The 25,281-nt window shown below is 39.4% G+C and overlaps 1 protein-coding gene across 1 annotated transcript in view; it reads left to right on the top strand.

Moving 5' to 3' along the window:
• The window catches only part of PLCE1 (phospholipase C epsilon 1), a 373,498-nt gene that overhangs the window by 336,283 nt on the left and 11,934 nt on the right, over positions 1-25,281 (top strand). Inside the window, exons 23-29 of the mRNA XM_077125401.1 lie at positions 1,712-1,843; positions 2,798-3,085; positions 10,165-10,328; positions 11,511-11,772; positions 14,906-15,024; positions 17,621-17,749; positions 23,200-23,409. Coding sequence (XP_076981516.1) covers positions 1,712-1,843; positions 2,798-3,085; positions 10,165-10,328; positions 11,511-11,772; positions 14,906-15,024; positions 17,621-17,749; positions 23,200-23,409 — 1,304 coding nt within the window. The remainder of the gene's footprint in view (positions 1-1,711; positions 1,844-2,797; positions 3,086-10,164; positions 10,329-11,510; positions 11,773-14,905; positions 15,025-17,620; positions 17,750-23,199; positions 23,410-25,281) is intronic.

Below are 25,281 nucleotides of genomic sequence, written 5' to 3'. Positions count from 1 at the left end.
CTGACTACTCCAATATACCAGAAAGCAAAAAGGAATATCTATATAATGATTCAGTAATCAAAATCATCCCTTAAATCCTGATTTCTCAGTTATACCTTCAATTAACTAGAGGAAGAGGCAGCTGCCAGACCCACCATGTATTCTAAATCCCAGCTCTGCCCCCTAGTGACCTAGTGACTGTAACTTCTGTGCCCTTGGATTCCTTATTTGTAAAAGAAGTCTAACAAACCTCTCTTGCAGAATTGTAAAATTAGCAGTAAGTATATCGTGTGATTCATAGACCAGCTAGAAAAGAATTGGCCTTTGGGAAATGGCAATGGTTGTCTTTGTCATCATTGGGGTTATTGTCGTTGTCACCAGTAAACACACCAACAGAGAGATAAAAATTCTTTGTTGCTCTTCCTGTTACTTCTCTGGGCTCCTTGCTGAATCCAGAGCGAGCTCCTTTCCCTTTATTAACCACCCAGCCCTCAATTGCTTTCTTTCTTCCTTTCCACCACACAAAAGAAAAGCAAGCTCTTCACAAACAGGCCACGTGCCCCCGGGGACATCCCCAGGTGCAAAACTCCAGCGTGAACATAGTCCCTCAGCCTGGCCCTTATCAGTTTCACTTGAGAGAAAATCCACTGTTAGGTAACTGTGTAGAGAGCAAAATTCACACTGGTGTTTAAGGTCAAGCACAAAAACTCACCAGTCCACATTTGTGCATCCTTGCTTTTAGGGCTACTTCAGAGAAAAAAAAAATTAGATGCCTCGCATTAAGCTATAAAAATAACCAGAGGTTTAATAACTTGTCTGAAGTCACACTGCTAGAAACGGACTTTGCACCCAGGTGTGTCTCACCCACCATCCCTGCTCTTAAACATGATTCTGTCATATTTCTTATAATAATGTTCTTGAAAGGTGTATTTTCATCTCCTAAATGCTGCTTAAGCTTAACTAATTTATCTCCAGTGGTGCAGTTTTAGACAGTGGGAATGCCTTGAAGGGAACTCAGGGGCTGGCAGGGGAATTCACTGGTGCCATTAAATCATTCCTCCTACACTAGAGCCAGATCTGCATGACGTGCATTCATCTCCTCATTCGGCAAATATGTATTAAGCTCCTGCTGTGCACCAGACCAGGCACAGTGCCAGGCAAGAAGGATCCAGGGAGGGATGGGACCAGGAATGAGAAAGAGAAGCCATGAAATGTCATCACCATCCCAATATATTTCCCATTTAATCTTCAGACTAGCCCTAGGAGTGAGTTACACCCATTTTACAGATAAGAAAACTGAGGAACAGAGAAGTTATATGCTAAATCAAAGCTCATACCTGCAGGATTTGAACCCAGGCAATCTGATGCTAAAGCTCAGGCTCTTAGCCATTCTTCTACCTCCCCAATTTGGGTAATTAGTCCCTGAGTAATTGAATACTGCCTCCACTCTTTTGTTTTTCATGCAGTGCTTTCAAATCTTTCTGGTGCACAATTAACTGTGGTATGTATGTGACTTTTGTGATCATTCTGTAATTCATCCAGTTCTTACCACATTTGCCTACAGAGATAAATACTTTTCTGCAATTGCCTATTATTAAGGGTGCTAAAAATGTTAGTAGGTCCTTTGTACTAGGACTAGTAGGACTTCAAAATAAACATTAAAAGTGATGGAAAATTTCAAATGCCCTTGCTTGTAGTTTTTGGCTTATTTATTTTCATTTTATGGGAACAGGCCTGTCAACTCTAAATGCATCTGGCTCAAGCAGAGGAAAAGAAAGGAAAAGCAGGAAGTCCATTTTTGGCAACAATCCTGGCAGAATGAGCCCTGGGGAGACAGCATCATTTAACAAAACATCTGGAAAAAGTAAAATCACCTTCTTGCTATATCTTTGCTTAATTTTGCATCCTGGATGATTCAAATATTTTACTGTCAGATTTTTAAAACCTTTTTTTTAATGTTCATACTGTCTAAGTCTGTCATAAATATTTTTAAGTCACTTATTTACACTTTCAGTTTCCTAAAAATAATGTTTACTGAAGATGTTCTAATAGCATTTGCCTCAAAAGTAAAAATGAGCATCACCTTGGAACATTCCAATGGTTCTTGGAACCGCACTCTTCAGCTTTATTCCAGAAGATAAATCATTTTATTTCTAATTGCTTTTTCTTATAAAAGTAATAAAATCTCATGGATAAAAACTCAAACAATAAAGAATATTCTTAAAATTCTACTCTGAATGCCCTAGTTCCACTCCCTGGAGGTAACCACTATTAACAATTTATTGTGTTTAAGAGAAACAAGATCCTTTTTATGATGATTCAAAGGGGATAAAACTGAGCATACTTGTGTAACTTTTATACTTGTTACAACTTTTCACACAACTTTCTGTCCATATATCTGCCTGGTTTTTTTTTAATGCCTATGTGGTTTTCCATTGTGTGGATATATTGTCACTTATTTAACTATTTCCTCACTGATAGAATGTCTAGATTGTTCCTGTTGTGTTTGTTTGTTTTTTTTTGCTATAAAAATATTGTTGGCATGAACATCTTTATGCATACATTGTTATATATTCGCGCAAATATATCAACAGGATAGATGAGGTACTGAGTCAAAGCTTTTAACTTAAATTGGTATTGCTGTACTCATTTGAAAGTTTAGCAGTGACCATTTTGTTTCGTTCAGGGCAGTGGACTAACTCACGGATAAAGATTAAGATGTATTATGATTATTTACCAGGATGGCTGTTCAGGTTTATCTTTCTAAAGAATTTAAAGTTTCTTGCACTAATCACAGGCTAATCTTTTGGGGGTTTAGGTCCTTTTGAAGGAATTCGACAGACCTGGGAAGAATCCTCCCCTCTCAACCCAACCACATCCCTCAGCGCTATCATTAGAACTCCCAAATGTTATCATATCTCATCGCTTAATGAAAATGCCGCCAAACGTCTGTGTCGCAGGTATTCTCAGAAACTGATCCAGCACACCACCTGCCAGCTGCTGCGGACTTACCCCGCTGCCACCCGCATTGACTCGTCCAACCCCAACCCCCTCATGTTCTGGCTCCATGGGATACAGCTCGTAGCACTCAACTACCAAACAGATGGTAAGGGGCTGGCTTCGCCTGGAGAGGGTGCATCCTGACCTCTGTCCTTACGGTTTACGTTTTAAGAGCTGTAGTTCCATGATCAAGATTTTTTTTTAAAGGGGCAAGATTCCAGAGTGCAGCAAACTATATGTGAGGATACAAATAGACGTGCATTGGATACTGAATTGTGACCTTGATGTTTCAGAGTTAAGGCAATCGAAAAGAAGCATGAAGAGACCCCTTGTGGTCTCCTGGTCCTGCCCCCTTTTTAGCACTTTAAGCATGAAACTAAACTGCTCTTGGCAGAGCTGGTCCCAGACTTGTTTTAAAAAATCTTGTGGGACAGGGGATTTTCTGACACCTCTTAATAACCTTTCTCACTATACAGTTGTACTTACAGTCAAAAAGTGGTGGTATCCCAAACACTTAGCAAGTTAAAACCGTTTTAGTAGGCTGGCCATGGTGACTCAGCAGGCAGAGTTCTCTCCTGTCATGCTGGAGACCTGGGTTTGATTCCCGGTGCCTGCCCATGCCAAAAAAAAAAAAAAAACATTTTAGCTTCTTCTTATCCCTTTGAGATTGCGATGGAGAATAAGAGTTAGTGCTCTAAGAGTAGCAAGTAGAGGGGAAACAAAATACTGTTTGTATTTCTCCACTGTCAAGAGACTCTGAGAACAGGGATAGCTGCTGAGGCCTAAAATTTGAGAGTAGCCACCATTTATTTCATGCTTACTGTGCACCCGGCCTATGTCAAATTCTTGACTCCCCTTATCTCATTTAACTTTACCATAACCCTAGAGGGTGGGTACCTTTATGATCCCCTTTTCTCAGATAAGGAACCAAGCATAAGCACCTAATTTGCCCAAGGTTACTGAAAGATTTATGGTAATAAATAAAAGAACTCTGGGAGTTTAATGAATAAAGAGTTTTGTTTCTACTTGGTTATGGGGTGTAGGGGAGCTATACAAGGCAAGGAAGGATTAGATGGGGAACGCTTCCTAGAAGCTTATTCAAAATCCACAGTCTCTCCTTTGAACAGTCAAGTGGCAAGCAGTCCTTATCGTTAACCACACGTGACTGAACTGAATCAGATCTTAACTGTGCTGAACCATAAAACTACAGCACAGCCTTGTCTCCAGCCAAGGTCAAACCAGTTTTAACTCTGGGAACAGCTAGCTATCTGGCACTGGGGCCAGCAATATATATTTGTGGCTGTGCTGCCCCTACAGACATATATTTATAGATGATGATAATTTTTTGCCCTTGTTATATTTGCTTCTTTGAGTTCAAATTAAACAAGATAATGCAGGTGAAGTATTGTACTTAGCATAATGCCTGGCACATGATAAGCATTCCACAAATGTTAACTATCATTAAGTGTGTTTAATAAGTTATGAAATAGTATGATTTGGACCCCCAAGTGGAAGTAATCAGAAAATATTTTCAAAGTTGTAGAAGCTTTCTTTTACATTTCTTTTCACTCTGTCTCAAATGACTGACCAGTTCACGTCTCTGACCCTGTCTGTAGCCCTGTGTCCACTGGCACCCTTGATTATTATGATAACAAGATTTTTTTTAAACTTTTTTTTGTTAATTAAAAAAAAATTAACAAAAAACATTTAGATATCATTCCATTCTACATATACAATCAGTAATTCTTAATATCATCACATAGTTGCATATTTATCATTTCTTAGTACATTTGCATTGATTTAGAAAAAGAAATAAAAAAACAACAGAAAAAGAGATAAAATGATAATAGAGGAAAAAAAAGACTATACATACCATACCCCTTACCCCTCGCTTTCATTTACCACTATTTCAAACTGAATTTATTTTAACATTTGTTCCCCCTATTTTTATTTTTATTCCATATGTTCTACTCTTCTGTTGATATAGTAGCTAAAGGGAGCATCAGACATAAGGTTTTCACATTCACAGAGTCTCATTGGGAAAGCTATATCATTGTTCAATCATCATCAAGAAACATGGCTACTGGAACACAGCACTACATTTTCAGGCAATTCCCTCCAGCCTCTCCACTACATCTTGAACAACACGGTGATATCTACTGAATGTGTAAGAACAACCTCCAGGATAACCTCTCGACTCTGTTTGGGATCTCTCAGCCATTGACACTTTGTCTCATTTACTCTTCCCCCTTTACAAAATATTTTAAGTAAACTGAAAGACTAGTGAAATGGATTTCTCAAAGAAATGGAAGCATTTGCTTTTGGATGTGCCTTTTTTCCTAAAGAGCCGAGGCTGGTGCAGACACACTGGTTTCACTGGGAGCCATAGCCCAAGAGGTCTCAGGGAATTGCTACTGCTTGGGCCTCCTGCTCTCTATCAGCACACACTGAGGCTGTGGCTTGGCTTCACTGACCCCTAAAGGCTTTACCTCTCCCCATATCAAATGGGGGAGGACAATTGGCTATGTTGGGTAGTTCATGCTCAAGTTTTCCTGCATAATCTTCCAAACTGAGAAGGAATGCTGCCATATAACCTCTCTTAATTCACTTCAGCAGGCACTGATAAACATTTCCCCACACTGGACAAACACATAAACTCCATGCATTTTTACTGGGTTCATCTGTAAAAATAGTTTTCTTCTTCTCTGCAAAGTGGGTTAGAGCCTAATCAGTAATTGTACACAGTAGATGTTCAGTAAATGCATGCTGCACCAAGCTAAAACTAATTGTTCCATCAGCCCCACTGGGATGGTTCTCAATTTCTGGTCCAGATCTCTTCCAGATGCTTCTCTGTGAATTGCAAGTCCAAATAGATGAGAATCAACATTGGAATCAGCATTTTTTTTACTCAATGAAGAGAATTCCTAGGTTACGGAGTGCCTGATTTTCCATGAACCATCCCAGACAAATGGCAGAGAACCCTGCCAGTGTCCCTCCAGCTTCCTGCTATGCTCCATTGGCCACCTGCTTTGACAATTCTTGGATTGCAGAGGCCCCTGACATCTCAAAAGGGTGCCCATAGACTTGAACCCATCTCTTCCTGGGCTTTCTGCTGGCTCTATCAACTTCAAGTGGTGATCTGGAACCAGGAATAGCCTAGATCCTCACTCATTAAAACCAAGTCAACAGTTTGAAAACTGATCTAAGCCTGATATTCAGGCTCCCAATTATTGCTTTGGTCACAGTCCTCCAAGATCTTTCCATTTCCATTTGAGGCAGGTGTCTGGCTGGCTATGGTGCCAGCTGAGCCCCGATCCAGGTTCAATAGTCTCAAAACTGAATGAGTTTAAAGATAAGAGGGCCTATAGGCATCAGTAGTAAAGTTTATTAAAAGAGAAGTTTATTAAGAAGGGAAAGTACACGTTAAGAGGTTAACTCAACATGCCCAACAGAAGTACAGGCACTGAGTGGTATGGGCCATCTTGTTTTATAGGAAAATTTTATCAGCGGCAGGTTTCCATAATAACCTTTGAATACGAGATGTCTTCTTTGTTCTAGGAGGAGATAGCTAGCAGAATTCATGGTTTGTTGTCACATACCTGAAATTTGTCTTTGGGCAAATAGTTAACAATCTTTATAACCCTATGCTTCCTATTATTAACTAAGAGTTTGCTTTGGGTCCAAAATTTTACAAGCTTTTATGGTTTGGGGAGTTTTGGGGGGCTTTTGGGAAATTTTTCTCCCAGGAAGTTTGCAGCTGAAGTTTGCAGCTCTGTATTAATTCTTTTGGAGCTAGAGATGAAACAAGTGGCTTGGAGTTTTCTGTTAACTCTTTCAGAGCTGAATAGGAAACCAGGGGCTCACAGTTGTCCTATTTTATCCTGTTTCAGTACAACTATTACCAGACAAAGGCCATGAATTCTTTTGCTGACACTCTTAATAACCAATTTCTGAGACTCTGGGGTTTCAAAGAGAGAAAGAGTTTATTATTAGACACATAGTAGGAGAGCAGATGGCCTAGCGGCCCAAAATCTGTCTCCCCAAACTACAGTAATTCAGATAATTTTATTAGAGAAAAGATGGGCAGGTTTTAGATAAAAAGCACAGTGGCTCCAAATGATGTAATCAGAGGTAATCTAATTATTGAGCATATGCAGACTGATTACGTGCTTAGTCACAGAATGTGTATAAGAAATGGCAGAATGAGGTATAGGTAGGAGACTTGTGGGTTTAAGTCTAAGCTACTATGCATGTCAGGTGGGCCTGCTTCAGTTAAGTTCAGTCTCGATTGTCAAGATTACTTTGGACTTCGAATGGGTTAGTTCATTAATAGGCACTAGGGGCTGTCTAGTGATTACAAGACTTTTAAGTTGAAAAACTAGAAAACTGGGTACAGATGAAGGTTCGTCACAAAGTTTTTACAATCACAGGGGCAGATGATAAAGGCAATACAATCATTATCAGAGATCAAATTACAATTTAGAGATTTCAAGTATTTCCCTCTGTCTACTTTAAAATAGCAGAAAGCAAAAAGGAATGTCTATATGGTTCATAATCAAAATCGTCCCTTAAATCCTGATTTCTTAGTTAAATAATCACCACCTTTATCCAGTTCCCAAATATTTTCATCATCCCAAAAGGAAACCCCATCCCCCACAAGGCAGTCACTTCCCATGCTGTCCTCCCCCTGGCAACCATCAGTCTGCATTCTGTCCCCATGGATTTACCTATTCTGAGTATTTTGTATAAACAGAATCATACGATATGTGACCTTTAGTATCTGTATTCTTTTGTTGTATATGTATACCAGAATTCATTCATCCGTTTAACCACCAAATAAAAATTGAATTGAGAAAAAATGATTTAAAGTTTAACAACTAGGTTAGAACAAAATGCTCAAATCAATCTTTGAACTCCAATGGGTGTTGATATAGTAATTATAATATAGTAGCTACTGTACCTTGTGTGTACCAGGCTGTTCTAGTTTGCTAGCTGCTGGAATGCAATATACCAGAAACGGAATGGCTTTTAAAAAGGGGAATTTAATGAGTTGCTAGTTTACAGTTCTAAGTCCGAGAAAATGTCCCAATTAAAACAAGTCTATAGGAATGTCCAATCAAAGGCATCCAGGGAAAGATACCCTGGTTCAAGAAGGCCGATGAAGTTCAGGGTTTCTCTCTCAAGTGAGATGGCACATGGCAAACACAGTCATGTGTTTCTCTCTCACATGGCAAATACGGCGTCATCTGCTAGCTTTCTGTCCTGGCTCCCTATTTCATGAAGCTCCCCGGGAGGCATCTTCCTTCTTCATTTCCAAAGGTCACTGGCTGGTGGACTCTCTGTTTCGTGGTGCGGCAGCATTCTCTGCCCTCTCTGAGTCTCTCATTCTCCAAAATGTTTCCTCTTTTATAGGACTTCAGAAACTAATCAAGACCCACTCAAATGGGTGGAGACATGTCATCCCCTAATCCAGTTTAACAACCATTCTTAACTAAATCTCATCAATCAGGGAGATGATCTCATTACAGTTTCAAACATACAGTATTGAATAGAGATTATTCTATCTTTATGAAATGGGATTTATATTAAAACATGACTTTTCTTAGGGGGCATGCTTCCTTTCAAACCAGCACACAGGCCCTGGGGTAGGGACTCTCACACATCATCACATGGATCTTTATGACTTCCCTGAAGGATTTACATTATACGCCTCTGTAGTGAAATTTGGGAGCTATGGGTCAGCTATCCGGGTTTGAATCCTTGCTTCTACCATTTACTAGCTGTGTACCTTGGATTTTTTTCACTTTACCTCTCTGTCTCCTGATCTATAAAAATGGAAATACTAAAATAATCTGCCTCATGGGTTACTGGGCAGCAGTGAAGCATATAAAGTACCTAGAGTAGTGCCTAGGACATAGAACCCAGTAAGTGTGGATGGCTATTAGTATTGTTAGTGATATATAGTTTGCTTCACTTTCTTATAGCCATCCTAGCGCATGGCGTTGCTCCTGAGTCACAAAACAGCCAAGAAGTTTTTCTCCCACTTCGGCCTCAATGGATCACTGTCTTCTAACCTGCAGGGTTAGAAGAGACCTGAGAGATGGAGCCCAAAACACTAATTTTACAGAAGGACATTGAGGCTTAAGGAGCTTTCAAATGTCTAAGGCATCTTACCTCAGGAATTTCTGCACTCTCCCAGCCAGTCCCACGCACACCCGGAAAATTTTTACACACGAGACAAGTGGGGGCCAACTTCTCATTGCTCAGTGGTGCTTACCACACTTTTCCTTGATGTTTGTCCATATAGCAAGATCATACTCTGCACATGGAAGGAATATATCAGAGGGAATATTCATCAGGTGTGTCTCATAAAACTGTTTTTGCTCCTTTGGGCAGCTTTTATGCAGGCTTGCATCATTGGATGAGCATTTGTATGTGTATGAGTCCAGAAAAAGTGCAGGAATCTAATTGTTCATCAAACAACTGTACCAAATAAAATTTGGCTACAGAAGACTCATAGCTATTATGAGGGTTCCCCAAATTTGATTGAGGAGATTGTGGATATAATGTGAGTCATATGTGATTGTGTTTTGTTTTGCTTTCCATATTTAAATACAATAAAAAAGAGGTAGAAATATTGTAATTTGTGTTAACAAAAGTTGAAATTGAGACTTCAAGGAAAATATATGTATTTCTGGCTATTCTGTTCTTTCTTGAATAATTGAGATTTTATCTTACATTTGAAAAAACAAAAGATGGCCATACAATTGTCTGTGTAGCTTGGTGTTTGGGGTAAAAAAAAATGCTATTATTCCCTTCTAAAATTCAGTATAAAGTGAAGTTTTTCATAAGATGTTTTGATGGATGTCGTACACTTTCGTTTGCAAAAGTTCTTAGGTGGCAGAACCTGATTTGGGGTGGGAAAACTGGTCATATCCCATAGAACATAAGCTCCATGAGGCAGGGATTTTGTCTCATGCCACCTGCTGGATCTTTGATATCTAGAATACTACCTAAACTGTATCTGATAGTCTATGGAGTGAATGGATGTTTATCTCTTCTTTATGCTTAAACTTAGGGAAACTTGATGCAAAGTTCTTTTGAGCTTCTTAATAAATTTATAAGACAACATTCAAGCAAAAAAGTAACAAATGATATTGGCTTTTAAAAAAAATGTTTTTACAGATCTCCCTTTACATTTAAATGCTGCAATGTTTGAGGCTAATGGTGGCTGTGGTTATATTTTAAAACCTTCAGTTCTGTGGGACAAGAACTGTCCCATGTATCAGAAGTTTTCTCCATTGGAAAGAGATCTGGAAAGCATGGACCCAGCTATCTATTCTTTGACTGTAAGTATAGCGCTGATGATCAGAATAGTTACACATTCAAACCTTGCTGAGTAGGAATGGTTTTTGAGTTCAAGGTATTGCAAAGCTGTCTTGTCACAATTTTGATTGTGCAGGTTTAGTTCCCAAAAGAAGTTCTTTAGCTCACAGGAAGCAGTGGCTGTGGTATGAGTATTCTGTCACCAGGCACTGGGAGTTGCCAGAGCCAAGTAGAAGGAGGATTGTGGTCCCTTGCATCACCTAACGTAATAATGGTGATTCTGTCTTCCAGTCCCCATAGACTGATAACCATGAGTATTTCCCATAAAAGTTGAGTCCCTTGTTAAAGCAGCTAATGTTCAGCAACCCTCAGACAAACTGGCATCAGTATGCAAATATAATTAGATATTTTTTCTCTTTACAGTTTAGCTGATGGAGAAAAAAACTTGAGTAGGTTATAGGAAAGAGAAATATCTTACTTCTTTGCCTCAATGGAAAAGTGCCAAGCAACTTCCGACCACCACACCTCAAGCTCCTGGATAATCCATTCACAGATTTCCCTACCACCCAAATTGCCTTTCCTCTTTCCCTAAGATAGTAGAGCAGTAGCCTCTTTTCTGTTTGGCCATTTTTGCTAGAGCTGAGTGTGGTTTTATCTGTTTACAAAATGCTTTAAATTAAGTTCTTAAAATTCGTATCATAGTAACGTATATATATATATCACAGAATTTCCCATTTGAACCACATTCTCATGTACAGTTCAGTAATATTTATTACATTCATAATATTGAATCAGTTTTTAACAACATGCTCTGTGATAAAGTTTTGAAGTTATAAAATACACCTCACAACATTTTGAACAAAATATTAGGAAGCAGTTTACAGTTAACATTGCATAAGATCTTATCCTTTTCTCTCACAATCTGTGAGAAACTTAATTTCATCTTAATTTCTTGGTTTTTTAAGAAATTTGACCATTTTGACCATGAGAAGGTTTTACTTAGATGGAATCCTGTTGACAAAAATAGGCTTTTTACATGGCTTTAGTCATATGATTACCTGATTTGCAATCACTTTTTTTTTCAATAGCTTTGTTAATCATTTACCTGTACATTTCAGAGTGTTCTTTGTCTTTCTTTGTGGAGGGAAGAAGTGAGGTGTTTCTTTTTCATCTTCAGTGACTTTGATCCTTCCTTTTTCCATCAGATTGTCTCTGGACAAAATGTATGTCCCAGTAACAGCACGGGAAGCCCATGTGTTGAAGTCGATGTTCTGGGCATGGCCCTGGACAGCTGCCATTTCCGCACAAAACCAATCCATCGAAACACTCTGAACCCCATGTGGAACGAACAATTTCTCTTCCGGGTTCACTTTGAAGATCTTGTGTTTCTTCGCTTTGCAGTTGTAGAAAACAACAGTTCAGCAGTAACTGCTCAGAGAATCATTCCACTCAAGGCTTTAAAACGAGGTAGAATAACATTGTCCAAAAGTTTGTCATTGTTCTTAGCCTGGTGGTAGGTGCCCAAGAGTTCAGTATCATCTGTTGTCTACTTTTGTGTGTGCTTGAAATTTTCCATATTAAAAAGATATGGAATAAGAGACAGAAGGAATCCTATGAATTTTTGAAATTCATAAGAATTTCATGAAATTATATGTGCTTTTTGAACACCTCTTGAAAGAAGTATTTCTCCTACGCTGTTTTTTTTTTTTTTTGCATGGGCAGGCACGGGAATCAAACCCAGGCCTCCGGCAGGGCAGGCAAGAACTCTGCCCCGAGCCACTATGGCCTGCCCTCCTACACTGTTTTTAAAATCTGAAGAATTAACAGTATCCTTGGTGTGGCCTCCTCTGACCCATGCTGATATGAGAGGAGTGATTGCTGTGCTCCCATTTCCACATACCTTACTCCAAATAGCACCCACAATATCCCAATATCTTTATGGCAGGGATTGAAGTAAGGAGGAAAAGGCTTTCCAGAGAAGGATGTGTTGTGATGTGGTAGTGTTACCAGGCAGTGGCCATGGATTCTTTTGTCCAATGCGCTTAATAACCAATTCCTGAGACACCGGGGTTTCAAAGAGAGAAAGAATTGATTACTAGGCACATAGTAGGAGAGCAAGATGGCCTATCGGCCCAAAATCTGTCTCTCTGAGTTTAGGAGGTTCAGGGTTTTTAGGGATTTTAGCAAGGTTAATAAGAGGTCATTTCGACTAGCATGTTCAAAGCAGAAAGGGAGAGATGTTATTATCATTTCAATAAAACATAAAGGTGGGCCTTTTATTTCAATAAAATTTGAAAGGGGGACCAGTAGTTATCACTTCAATACTAAAGATGTAAGCCAAAAGGAAGGGAGACAAGTTATCTTTCACTAGCAGAGTCTAGCTGATCTGATTTACAAAAGTCTGGGGCTGAAGCTAGTTAATGGTTGACTTCAAATTCTTTATCAGTATTAGGGCCTTTGCCCTACAAGAAAATGACCAGATAAAGGGAGTAACAGCTCTTACAGTCACAGAGGCACAAAATAAGGGCTTTTACAATCATTCCAGATATCAAGGCAGTTGGATTATAGTTTAGGGATTTCAGATATTTCCCTCTGTCTACTCCAATATTCCAGAAAGCAAAAAGGAATATGATTCAGTAATCAAAATCATCCCTTAAATCCTAATTTCCCAGTTGCCATAGTTGGGTAAGTAAACTGAAGTTGGAACCAGTGCCTGGCAGGAGTCCAGTATTGAAAGCCAGGAGTGGGTGTCAGGTGCAAAGCAGGGAAGGACACAGGGGAGGGTAAAGAATCCTAAACCAAAGTTTGGGATTGTCTTGGCTTGTGCTCCTGGCTTCTTAGGAAAAGATTGTGAATTAGCTTTGTTGTGGCAGTCCAGGGAATTTTAGAATTTTGCATTACTTCTCAAATTTAGGTGTGCATATTAATCACCTGGGGTTCTGGGCAATAAAATGCAAGTTCTGGTTCTGTCAGCCTGGGATGCGGCTTGAGAATCTGCATTTCTATCCAAAGCTTCCAGGGGATGCTGTTTCTGTGGGCCTACTTTGAATACATACTTGCCACCACAGCCACACTCAAGCAGCCATCCTTTGAGCTTCACATAGTTTCCTGCATTTTGTTTTTTCCCTATTTCTCTTCTTCATTTTGCAAGTAGTCATTACAGAAATGTGAGAAAATACAGAAAAGCAAAAACACACTTTTTTTTTTTTTACTTTATCTATTTTTCCAATCTCTCAGAATTAACCCCTTTTGTGTATTTCTTTTTCAGGCTTTTTTTTTCTCTGCTCATGTCTGTACGCAGGAGCATGTAGTATATATTTTTAACAAACAGTCTTCCTACTAATTTTGGTGTTTTGGCAGCTTACTACTTTTCACTTAATATATATAGTGAGCAACTTTCCATATAAATAACTGTGCATCAGCATTACAACTTTTAATAGTTGCAGATTATTCTGTTGTATATACACACAAATACACACAACTTATCTAACCAATCTCCAATTATTGGAATATTTTATTATCACTAAAGCTGCTCTAAGAAGATTGAAGATAGAATATTTGTAAAACAGAGACTATAGATGCCTTGCAATAAAAATGATAAGATTTTCCCACAATCATTTTCTGTTTGAGTCAAATTAGCAAAAGTACCTGAGCAAGTTAATTACCTTTGTGTTACCAGACAAAGGCCATGCATTCTTTTGCCCATTGACTCTCTAACCGATTCCTGAAACACCAGGGTTTCAAAGAGAGAAAGAGTTTATTACTAGGTGCATAGTAGGAGAGCTGATGGCCTAGCAGCCCAAAATCTGTCTCCCCAAACTGCAGTAATTTGGATAGTTTTATTAGAGAAAAAGTGGGCAGGGTTTAGGATAATGAGTACAGTGACCCCAGATGATATAATTAGAGGTAATCTAATTGCTAAGCATGTGCAGATTGGTTGCATGCATAATTACAGAATGCATGAAAGAAAACAGCAGAATGAGGTATAGGTAGGAGACTTGTAGGTTAAAATGTAAGCTACTGCGCATGTTAGGTGGGCCCACTTAGGTTAAATCTGATCTCGGTCATCAAGATGATTTTGGACTTGGGGTGGATTAGTTCCTGGTGGACCCAAGATCCTTTATTAACAAACATTAGTGGCTGTCTTTAGTGATTACAAGACTCTAAAGTTGAAAAGCTGGATAACGAGGTACAGATGAAGTTTAGTCATAAGGTTTTTACAATCACTAGGGCAGAAGATAAGGGCTATACAACCATTATCAGAGATCAATGCAGCTGAATTACAATTCAGAGATTTCAGGTATTTCCCTGTCTACTCCAATATACCAGAAAGCAAAAAGAAGTATTTATATAACAATTCAGTAATCAAAATCATCCCTTAAATCCTGATTTCTTGGTTATACCCATGGCCCAAAACAGTCCCCAGGTGGCAGCACTGTCCTGGTGAGAAGGCACTTGTTGGGTACAGGCCTGTTACCAGCCACTCCCCATCAAAGGTTCTTATGTCTACGTTTCATTTTGTTGATCTCCCTGGGCTGTCCCCTTTGTAGAGTTCTGCAGTGCACAGTAATGAGCTTTTCCCAATCATGTATTATTCTAGGATATCGACATCTTCAGCTGAGAAACCTCCACAATGAAGTCTTAGAAATCTCCAGTTTATTCATAAATAGCAGAAGGATGGAAGAAAATTCTTCTGGCAGTACCCTACCGGCCTCTTTGGTAATTAAGTTCTATTTCTAAAGCTCACAGCAGTGGTTCACTCAGCAGATCTGAGTGCATTGTTAGACTGGAAGTCAGCTTTCTTGAGGTACAGGGAGGTGGTCAGTTAGTATCTGTAATTAGGTAACTATGATGGATATAATAATAATTTTATTATTAATAATAATAATGGCTGACACTTGGTATTCACTAAGCATTTTATGTATTTATTAATTCATATAATCCTCTCAGCACCTTCCTGAGGTAGGAATTAGTATCATCTCCATTTTGCAGATGTCGAAAATAAGAGCTACATAACTTGTCTGAGGTCATGCAGTTAGCAAGCAGTGGATGAGTTGTTAAACCCAAGATCATCAAGTGCAAAGCCTGTATTCCTAATAAGTACATTATGATGCCTGCCAGGGAAGCAAGCCAAAAATAACAAAGTGGGGAAAGAGGCTAATTAAGCAAAGCCTAGTAGGAAGCATCTCAATACTTCTAGAAAATCTCGGTTAGACCAGGAAAATCCTTGGCTTATTCACAGTCCAGGGGCAGAGCAGGGTTGAGGTGAGCATTGGAGGTGACGTGTAACTTGCACCCTGGCACTTGTGGAGATGCAGAATCTGCACCCTTGAGGTATGGCAGAGGGATATCTTAAAAAGTGCCACCATTACAGAATCTTCATTTAACAAGTTCCCCAGGTAAAGTCAGTGCCCATTAAAATTCAAGAGCCACAGGACCAAAGCTCATCCAAAGGAGGGTCAATAAGAACACTGCTAATAAGAAACACTGCTTTAATTAATTGGTTAATTCCATTATGCTTCCTCTTTAAATTAAAAGAAGTATAAATTTGTGTCATCATCCTCAGAGCCAATTCTGTCTCCTTAATTCTCTCAAATTCATACATTGTCATCCATCCCTACTGCCACAGCCCACGTTAATTCTTACCTGACTTGTGGCAGAGGGTTCCTACCTGGTCCTCTTCCTCTATGCTTATTCCCCTCCTGTCTGCCCCTCTTTATGGACCCCCAGACAGATCTATTTAAAAGATAAATCTGATCACATCCCTCCTCTGTGTAAAATCCTTTATTGGTTCTCTGTTGCTTTCAAGGTAAATTTAGCGGAGGTAACAAACTCCAGTGTCAGCGGTCTGCAAGGAGATCTTGTAAAATGAGTATAAGTAGGCTGGGCAGAGACATTGAGAAAGCAAAGAACTCATGAGTCATTTAAAGTGGGCATCTGCAGCCCAGCTGTTTAGATTCAGCTGTTTATTGCTATACAGTGTTGTCAGATCTTCTGATTTTTTAAGGGACTCAGGAAATCTGGATTTTTGTATGAAATATTTTAATTTGTAAATGTTGGCAACTATTCTGACTTTTAAAAATACAGTGGCAGCTAAACAGTACAATTTAAGAGTGCATTTTATTGCAGGAAAATTATATCTCAGTAAAAAAGATTACATAAAAACTGTGCAAGCATAACAAAACAATCACCCACTCCACTCCCCTAAATAAAAATATATTCGCTAATTAAAACACTTTAGCCCACAGGTCACCATTTTGTCACTTTGAGTCTAAACTTTTTAACCAGAGAGACAAAGCCCTGCATGATCTGCCATTTGCTTGTATCTCCAGCCTTTCCCCGTCCAACACATTAGTCACAGACCTCATTGAGGGTCCCAGAATGCTATGCTTTAGGCCACCTCTAAGTCTTTGCATGCATGCTGCACCAGTTTGGGAAGTCCTTGTTCCACCCTTCATCTCCTCTGTCACACTAGTCCTTCAGGAGTCAGTTCCGTTGATACCATTTCCCTGGTTTCTTCCAAACCTAGGATGTGTACCCTCTTCCGGGTTCCCAGGAAACTTAGCATGTTTCTCTCTAGCTGTTTCATTTGCCAGAGACCCAAGGCAGGGATAATGTCCTATTTGTCCCTGGATCCTCAGGGCTGGGTACCATTACTGATTGATTATAGGCCCTCCATAAAGGTGTTTTGTGTCTTGAATGAATAAACTTGAGCACTTAAATGCTCAAAGGATTGTAATTTACACATTTACCCAGCTTTCTTACAGACATACTTTTTTATTTATAATTCTTTTTATGCCTGAACAATGAGGTCTCTAAGGATAGAGCTTTTTAATTATCATCTTATCATCCCAAATTCTAGCCCAGTGCCCTGAAGAGAGTAGGAACTCAATAGACAATGTTAAATGTCAGTTCATAAGTAAAAACTCACATGCATTTCAGATTGTATCAGTTTAATTATGTTGGGGAGAGACATTCGATTTTTTCATGTGTGTATGACGTGTGGTAGGGGTCATATTTCACTCTTTTTCCAAGTGAGTATCCTGTTACAGCAGCACTATTTGTTGAATTCTGTGGGGGGAGATGGAGGAAGCGCACAAGCTGAAAATTGAACCTGGGTCTCCCACATGGCAGGTGAGAATTCTACCACCTAGAAACATCCAATTTTAAATAAGTTAATATTTTGGTGTTGGGCTGCTAAATTTTCACATTGAGAAAGATGCGCCACTGCCTCTTGGCACTTCCATGCTGAATATATCCTAGAAAGGATATGTTATATAGAATGAATAAAAAGCCATGTGATCTTCCTTGACAGATGTTTAATACTGAAGAAAGAAAATGTTTGCAGACACACAGAGTCACAGTACATGGGGTCCCAGGTCCGGAACCCTTTACTGTTTTTACTATAAATGGAGATACCAAAGCAAAGCAGCTTCTCCACCAAGTAAGTTCCCCAATCTGTGGGTGGGATTATCCATTGTCTAACAAGTATGTACCTGTAGATGTATGTAGATGTATGTATGTACCCAAATGTGTGTACACAGATAGACACACACGAATTTATAAAGATCCAAGTTAATAACCTTCCTTTTGATTATTTGTAAATGTATTCTTCTCTGAAGGACTCAAAGAGAATTGGCATTACTAAGCAAGCTATCTTAATCTACAGTAGATCAGGTTTTATTTTTAATATTTTTATTGAGATACCATCATACACCATACAGTCCATCCGAAGTATAAAACCATGCTCACAATATCATCACGTAGTTGTGAATTCATCACCATGGTAACTTTTAGAATATTTACATCACTCTAGAAAAAGAAGTAAAGAGAAAAAAGAAAGAAAAAACATACATCCCATACTCCTTACCCCTCCCTGACTGACCACTAGTATTACAATCCACCAAATTTTTTTACAAAACCCTTCTCCATCCCCTATTATTTATTTATTTATTTTTGTCCTTATTTTTTTACTCAACTGACCATAGCCTGGATAAAGGGAATGTCAGTCACAAGGTTTTCACAACCACACAGTCACACTGTAAAAGCTATATAGTTGCACCATTGTCTTCAAGAATCAAGGCTATTTTCTTGACCAAAAAGGAAAAGAGAGAAATGAGACAAGATAAAGTCTCTGTGGCTAAGAGATTTCAAAAGAGTTGGGAGGCTATCCTGGAGGTTATTCTTTTTTTTTTTTTTTTTTTTTTTTTTTTTTTGCAGCTTCATTCAGTGTCATGATTACTTTACAATTAGGTATTATTGTGCTGTCCATTTTTGAGTTTTTGTATCTAGTCCTGTTGCACAGTCTGTATCCCTTCTGCTCCAATTACCCATTATCTTACCCTGTTTCTAACTCCTGCTGAACTCTGTTACCAATGACATATTTCAAGTTTATTCTCGAATGTCCGTTCACATCAGTGGGACCATACAGTATTTGTCCTTTAGTTTTTGGCTGGACTCACTCAGCATAATATTTTCTAGGTCCATCCATGTTATTACATGCTTCATAAGTTTATCTTGTCTTAAAGCTGCATAATATTCCATCGTATGTATGTACCACAGTTTATTTAGCCACTCTTCTGTTGATGGAGATTTCGGCTGTTTCCATCTCTTTGCAATTGTAAATAACGCTGCTATAAATATTGGTGTGCAAATGTCCGTTTGTGTCTTTGCCCTTAAGTCCTTTGAGTAGATACCTAGCAATGGTATTGCTGGGTCGTATGGCAATTCTATATTCAGCTTTTTGAGGAACCGCCAAACTGCCTTCCACAGTGGTTGCACCCTTTGACATTCCCACCAACAGTGGATAAGTGTGCCTCTTTCTCCGCATCCTCTCCAGCACTTGTCATTTTCTGTTTTGTTGATAATGGCCATTCTGGTGGGTGTGAGATGATATCTCATTGTGGTTTTGATTTGCATTTCTCTAATGGCCAGGGACATTGAGCATCTCTTCATGTGCCTCTTGGCCATCCATATTTCCTCTTCTGGTAGGTGTCTGTTCAAGTCTTTTTCCCATTTTGTAATTGGGTTGGCTGTCTTTTTGTTGTTGAGTTGAACAATCTCTTTATATATTCTGGATACTAGACCTTTATCTGATATGTCATTTCCAAATATTATCTCCCATTGTGTAGGCTGTCTTTCTACTTTCTTGATGAAGTTCTTTGATGCACAAAAGTGTTTGATTTTTAGGAGCTCCCATTTATTTCTTTCTTTCTTCAGTGCTCTTGCTTTAGGTTTAAGGTCCATAAAACCACCTCCAGTTGTAAGATTCATAAGATATCTCCCTACATTTTCCTCTAACTGTTTTATGGTCTTAGACCTAATGTTTAGATCTTTGATCCATTTTGAGTTAACTTTTGTATAAGGTGTGAGATGCAGGTCTTCTTTCATTCTTTTACATATGGATATCCAGTTCTCTAGGCACCATTTATTGAAGAGACTGTTCTGTCCCATGTGAGTTGGCTTGACTGCCTTATCAAAGATCAAATGTCCATAGATGAGAGGGTCTATATCTGAGCACTCTATTCGATTCCATTGGTCGATATATCTATCTTTATGCCAATACCATGCTGTTTTGACCACTGTGGCTTCATAATATGCCTTAAAGTCCAGCATCGCGAGACCCTGGAGGTTATTCTTATGCATTATATAGATATCCCTTTTTAATTTATGGTGTGTTGGAGTGGGTGAAGGGAAGTACCTGAAACTGTTGAACTGTGTTCCAGTAGCCTTGATTCTTGAAGTGACTGTGTAACTATATAGTTTTTACAGTGTGATTGTGTGATTGTGAATACCTTGTGCCTCATGCCCCTTTTGTCCAGCATATGGGCAGGCGAGTAAAGGAAAAAAAAAGAGGATTAAAAAGAGAATGAAGTTTTTTTCATTTATGAAAAAAATGAAGGGTGAAAGTTGGATAAATTGAAATACTATGGGTCACTGAGGGGGAGGGGTAAGGGGTAAGGGATGTATGAGTTTTTTTGTTTGTTTGTTTCTTTTTGTAGAGTAATGCAAGTATTCTAGAAATGATAATGGTGAAGAATACACAACTATGTGATGATATTGTGAGTCAATCATATAACATGATTGGACTGTACTTGTGTGGTTCTTTCTCAATAAAAGTATTAAAAAAAAAGAGAGAGAGAGAGAGAGAGAGAGAATCAATGTTACTGGAATACAGTTCAACAGTTCCAGATATTTCAGCCACTCCAATATACATACCATAAACTAAAAAAGGGTATCTATATAATGCATAAGAATAACCTCCAGGATGAACTCTTGACTCTGTTTGAAATCTCTCAGCCACTGAAACTTTGTTTCGACTCATTTCTCTCTTCCCCTTTTGGTCAAGAAGGCTTCCTCAATCCCATGATGCCAGGGCCAGGCTCATCCCTGGGAATCCTGTCTCACATTGTCAAGGAGATTTACATCCCTGGGAGTCATGTCCCAGGGGCAGGGGGCAGTGAGTTCACCTGTTGAGTTCTCTTAGAGAGAGAGGTCACATTTGAGCAGCAAAACAGGTTCCACAAAGGATCATTTTTAATAATTCTTCAGCCACATAAAATACTAGGCTCTAGAAGGATAAACACCAGAAGGAATAGCCCTCTAATACTATACTGTCTCCCTCCAAGCCTGGACATGGACCTTATAATCCTTCTTAACTCAGAACTTACTAATCACTCAGTCTTTGCACATAAGGTGAATGAAAATCTGTTTGCCATCCTAAGGGTAGGATTCAGATTCTTAGAGCAACAGAATGGACCATTTAGGCCAGGGAGACACCTTCTAGCCTAGGGCCTTCCTTTGCCTGTTGAGCAACCTCTTTGGCCGCCCTCCGCTGGCCCTTGATCATGGCTTTCAGGTCCTGTTCCTCTGATGGTACAAAGAGGCAAGGAAAGCCCGCAACAGAGAAAGAGGACCTATCACCCCAGCCCGATCGCACAACCAGCCTAAGCCCTTTGTGCTACGCGGCTCCTCCTCTGGGTCTCACCCAGGCATCTTCCTGGCCTGGCGCACAGGGGCTCCTCACAGGAGGACTTATAAGTTGAGAGGGCCACAAATAGCATCCAGAAGCAGTCAGCTCCTCAAAAATCCATGTCAGGCCCCATGTCTAATCCTTTTCTCTTCACAGTAGAAGCTCTAGCCCTACTGGGCACAGTGGCCTAATATCCTTTCAGACTGCTTTAAGCTTAACTCATATCAGAATTTCTACTCCTCCTGGCAAGTAATGACCAAGGGGAGCAACACCCTTGCAGTCCACTGGAGTTAGGGTGCATGATGAAATGTAGCTGGGATCATATAACATATGTGGGAGCCAAAAACTGATTGAGCAACCATATAAATAAGCATTAAAAAATGACTGCCATGTAAGGGGAAGTCAGTATGGATGGGCCAACAACCCTTCCTTTTGCCCAATATTTTATATCTGACTTAGCATCCAGAAAACGTCTACTGCCTAGGTTTTCTGGTTTGGTTTTGTTTTTTGAATCAATCCATGGACATTGTTGCCTACTGCCAGAAGGCATAGTTAGGATTTTAGAGAATCTATAAAATGTTAGGATGTACAGTAAGCAAACATTTCCATGGGCTGCCCCAACAAAGCATTACTTTATTGTTAATGCATGCAAATAATCATGTGGACATAAAGGAGAGTTGGGGAGGGGGACATTGGTCCTCCTGCAGAGGTGACAGTGCTGACAGGCATACCACCGGAAGCTTCATGTCCTGAATTATTCCTGCAGTAGGAGTCATGTTTAAATCAATCCATTTGCCTTAACCGCCTTCAAACAGTAGCACTGCATCAATATAGACCAAGGGCCAATTATCAAGGAGTCAGTCTTACTGAGAATCTTCTGACCCACCTGAGGGCGCATTCTGCTTTTCTTCCAGGTGACAGGGCCATGTGTCATCCCTGATCCCTGATAATGATCTTTGGCAGGGACTGAGGAGAAAGGCATTGCTTAATCCAGGCCAGACAGTGGCAGTCTTGTCTGGCACAGGAAGGCAGCAAAGGAAGTTTCTTCTCTGTAACTGACCTTCACCCTCTGCTAGTTCAGATGTTTGTCAGGACTCTGAACAATATCAGGGAGAATAAATGTATCAGTAAAAGTAACCAGATGCTGGCTAGTATTTATTGACTTCTCATAATGTGCCCATTTTATGCTTTATAATCAGTGCTTCGTCATAAAATGAAATATAATTGTTTGTTACTGCTATTAATCCCATTTTATAGATCAGGAAACTAAGTCTTCAAGGGGTTAAGTCTGTTGCCCAAAACCTCATGGTCAGTAAGTTTTAAAGACTGACCTTAGACCTAGGTCTGTCTGGCTCCAGAGCTTGTCTCAACCACTCTGTTTTACTGCCCAGGGTCAGTAGCCAACAAAGAAAACAACCCTCCAGGCACACTGTCAAGAGTTTATTGAAAAGAGAATTCCCAGGAACTTAGATCAGATGAGAATTTAGCCCTTGGAACCTTCCTTTAGAAGTTGACTATTTCCAATGTGAGAAAAAGAGATTGTCTTGGTAAAAAAAAACTGGACTAGGTTATTTGCCCTCGTTCCTGTGTTTCAAGATTACAAAGAGCTAAGTTCATGGATTGAAAATCCTAAAAGTTTTTTAATTCAGAAGGAGCGCTCATTCCAGCAGTGGAAAAAATACTTATGCTGTCTGGGGATTACGAATAAAATTTGCTGTCCCAGAGTGGACATCAACAATCCTTTTTGGACATAAGAAAATTCTTAGATCTTCCAAAAAGAATTATGTAATACTCCAGAGTAGGTTTCTTTTATAAATTGAACCCAAAAATATTGGACACCATGAAAATAAGCTGGTTTTGAAAGTAAAGTTTCTGCCCCACCTTTGAGAGGTGTGCCGAAATTTGCCTTTGCTTTTCTTTAGATTTTGACAACCGAGCAAGATGCCAAAACTATCACCACAGACTATTTTTTGATGGAAGAAAAATATTTTATATCTAAAGAAAAGAATGAATGCAGAAAACAACCATTCCAGAGAGCCATTGGTGCAGAAGAAGAGATCATGCAGATTCTAAGCAGCTGGTTTCCAGAAGAGGGATACGTTGGCAGGATTGTCTTAAAAACCCAGCAGGAAGTAAGTATGTCCTGCAACAACCTAAAGGACTTGGTGTTTGGTTACCATCTTACCACTCACCACCTCCCTCAAATTCAGAATGTACTATCATTGCCACTTGGCCTATATTATTCTTGTTAAGTAAATTTGGAGAAATTATTTTAGTCTTCTGCACATATGCAGAATGTTACCTTTCAGTTACAGGAATTCAGTCTAAAAATCGTCACTTATTAAACCAAAGGAACTTAAAGGATTCTTTACATATGTCATCAACTTTGGGGCCAGAACTTTATATGTGTGAAAAAACATTGTTGTGAGGGTCACATTATTTTGTAATGCAAGGCCTTAGAGGAATTTTACATTGTGGGGTTTAATTTGCCTTCCTGTTAGTGCCTGTTTAAGTCCTAACTAATAAAATGTTCTACGCTGACAAATAAAATGACAGTATTTCTTTGAAAATATTCTGTAACATCGCACAAAGTAAGGACCCCCTTCAACTTTGGTCAGAATTAGTAAAAATGTATATAACTACATGTGCTCATCTCTCCATGACCATTCCCACGGAGGAAAGAGTGCCACTACCATATTGGCTCCAGATTGCTTAGTTCCTGTTTGCCCTTGCTTTTTTCTTTGTTCGCATGAATAAGATGAGAGCCCACTAACTTGCTACCATTTTTTAAAGTGGCATATACAGTCATCAATCCAGCATAGATAGTCATGCCCTATGAGATGCTGATGATGCGGCAGTTGACTCAGTTCAGCAGTTTGATTCAGCAGATATTTTGGGGCACCTGTCATGGGCCAGGTCCTGTTCTTGCTCCTTTTGGACATTTCCTGTAACAAGTCTTGCCTGATTAAATGCCCATCTGTGGTCCGTGCTTGCTGAGCATAGTGAAGACAGTAAAGAGCCAGTTTGCCGCTTTACATATTACTTTTTCACTCTCCACTTTCTCTGATTGTGGCCTGCAGCCCCGACAGAACACCAGCATCCACTGGGGAGCCAGACCCACCACCTTCCTTCCCTGATCTTGCCTAACAACTTAAGCAAAGAAATGTAAATATCTCCCCAGCCTCCTCTCCCTATCAGGCATACAAATTGTGAAGATAGAGAACAAGCCTTCTAATACTACCTTTATGAGAAAAAAAGCAGATAGCTTAGTTGGACTTTGGAAGCCATCTTAATTTCTCTAATTTTCTTTTTCTATTTCTAGTTGTCTTACCTCATTAATTGGCTATGTGTAAAAAATTATCATCTAAATGACAAGTCCACTGAATAAGTAAATATTTTGAACTATATATTTGCATAATGATTTACAGTGTTTAAAGCCTTCAAACACCCCCTATTTTGAATGATCTCATGATATAATGGAGACCATTTTACACATGAGGAAACTGAGGTTCACAGAGGTTAAATTATGGCAGAGCCAGAAACTGAAAAAACTCAAGTCTTCTGGTTTCAAGATCAGTGTTCTTTTCGCCATTCTGTGCTGGAGTCGAGTTAGTGGGTCATCCACACCCAGCACTGTGGAAGGCAGTGGGAGGAAAGGTGGCAAGCTGTCGAGCGTCACAGTGGGGCTCCTTAGTGTGGTTGGAAGTTTAGCTGAGCAGTGCCCATAGGCAGTTTAAAATGTATATGACAACGGGCAGTAGACATCTCAGGAATTGGTGCCTCATAAAGGCTGGTGGAAGAGAAGCATTTTGAAGAAAACGAGGGATAAATTAAATGGGAAGACAAACAGGATTTTCTGACAGGTTGAAGACAGCAAGTCTCCTTTATGTGCCATTGTTGGGAGGAGACTTTTGAGTTGGCTGAAATGTATCTCAAAAATAATAAATAACACTTAAAATATCGGGGTTAACCTGATACGTAATGATACCCAATAAGCTTTTCCT

The sequence above is a fragment of the Tamandua tetradactyla genome, chromosome 13 (assembly GCF_023851605.1).
Source record: "Tamandua tetradactyla isolate mTamTet1 chromosome 13, mTamTet1.pri, whole genome shotgun sequence".
Taxonomy (NCBI): Eukaryota; Metazoa; Chordata; class Mammalia; order Pilosa; family Myrmecophagidae; genus Tamandua; species Tamandua tetradactyla.
The sequence above is the reverse complement of the archived record's forward strand: the minus strand, read 5'-3'. Positions and strand labels throughout refer to the sequence as shown.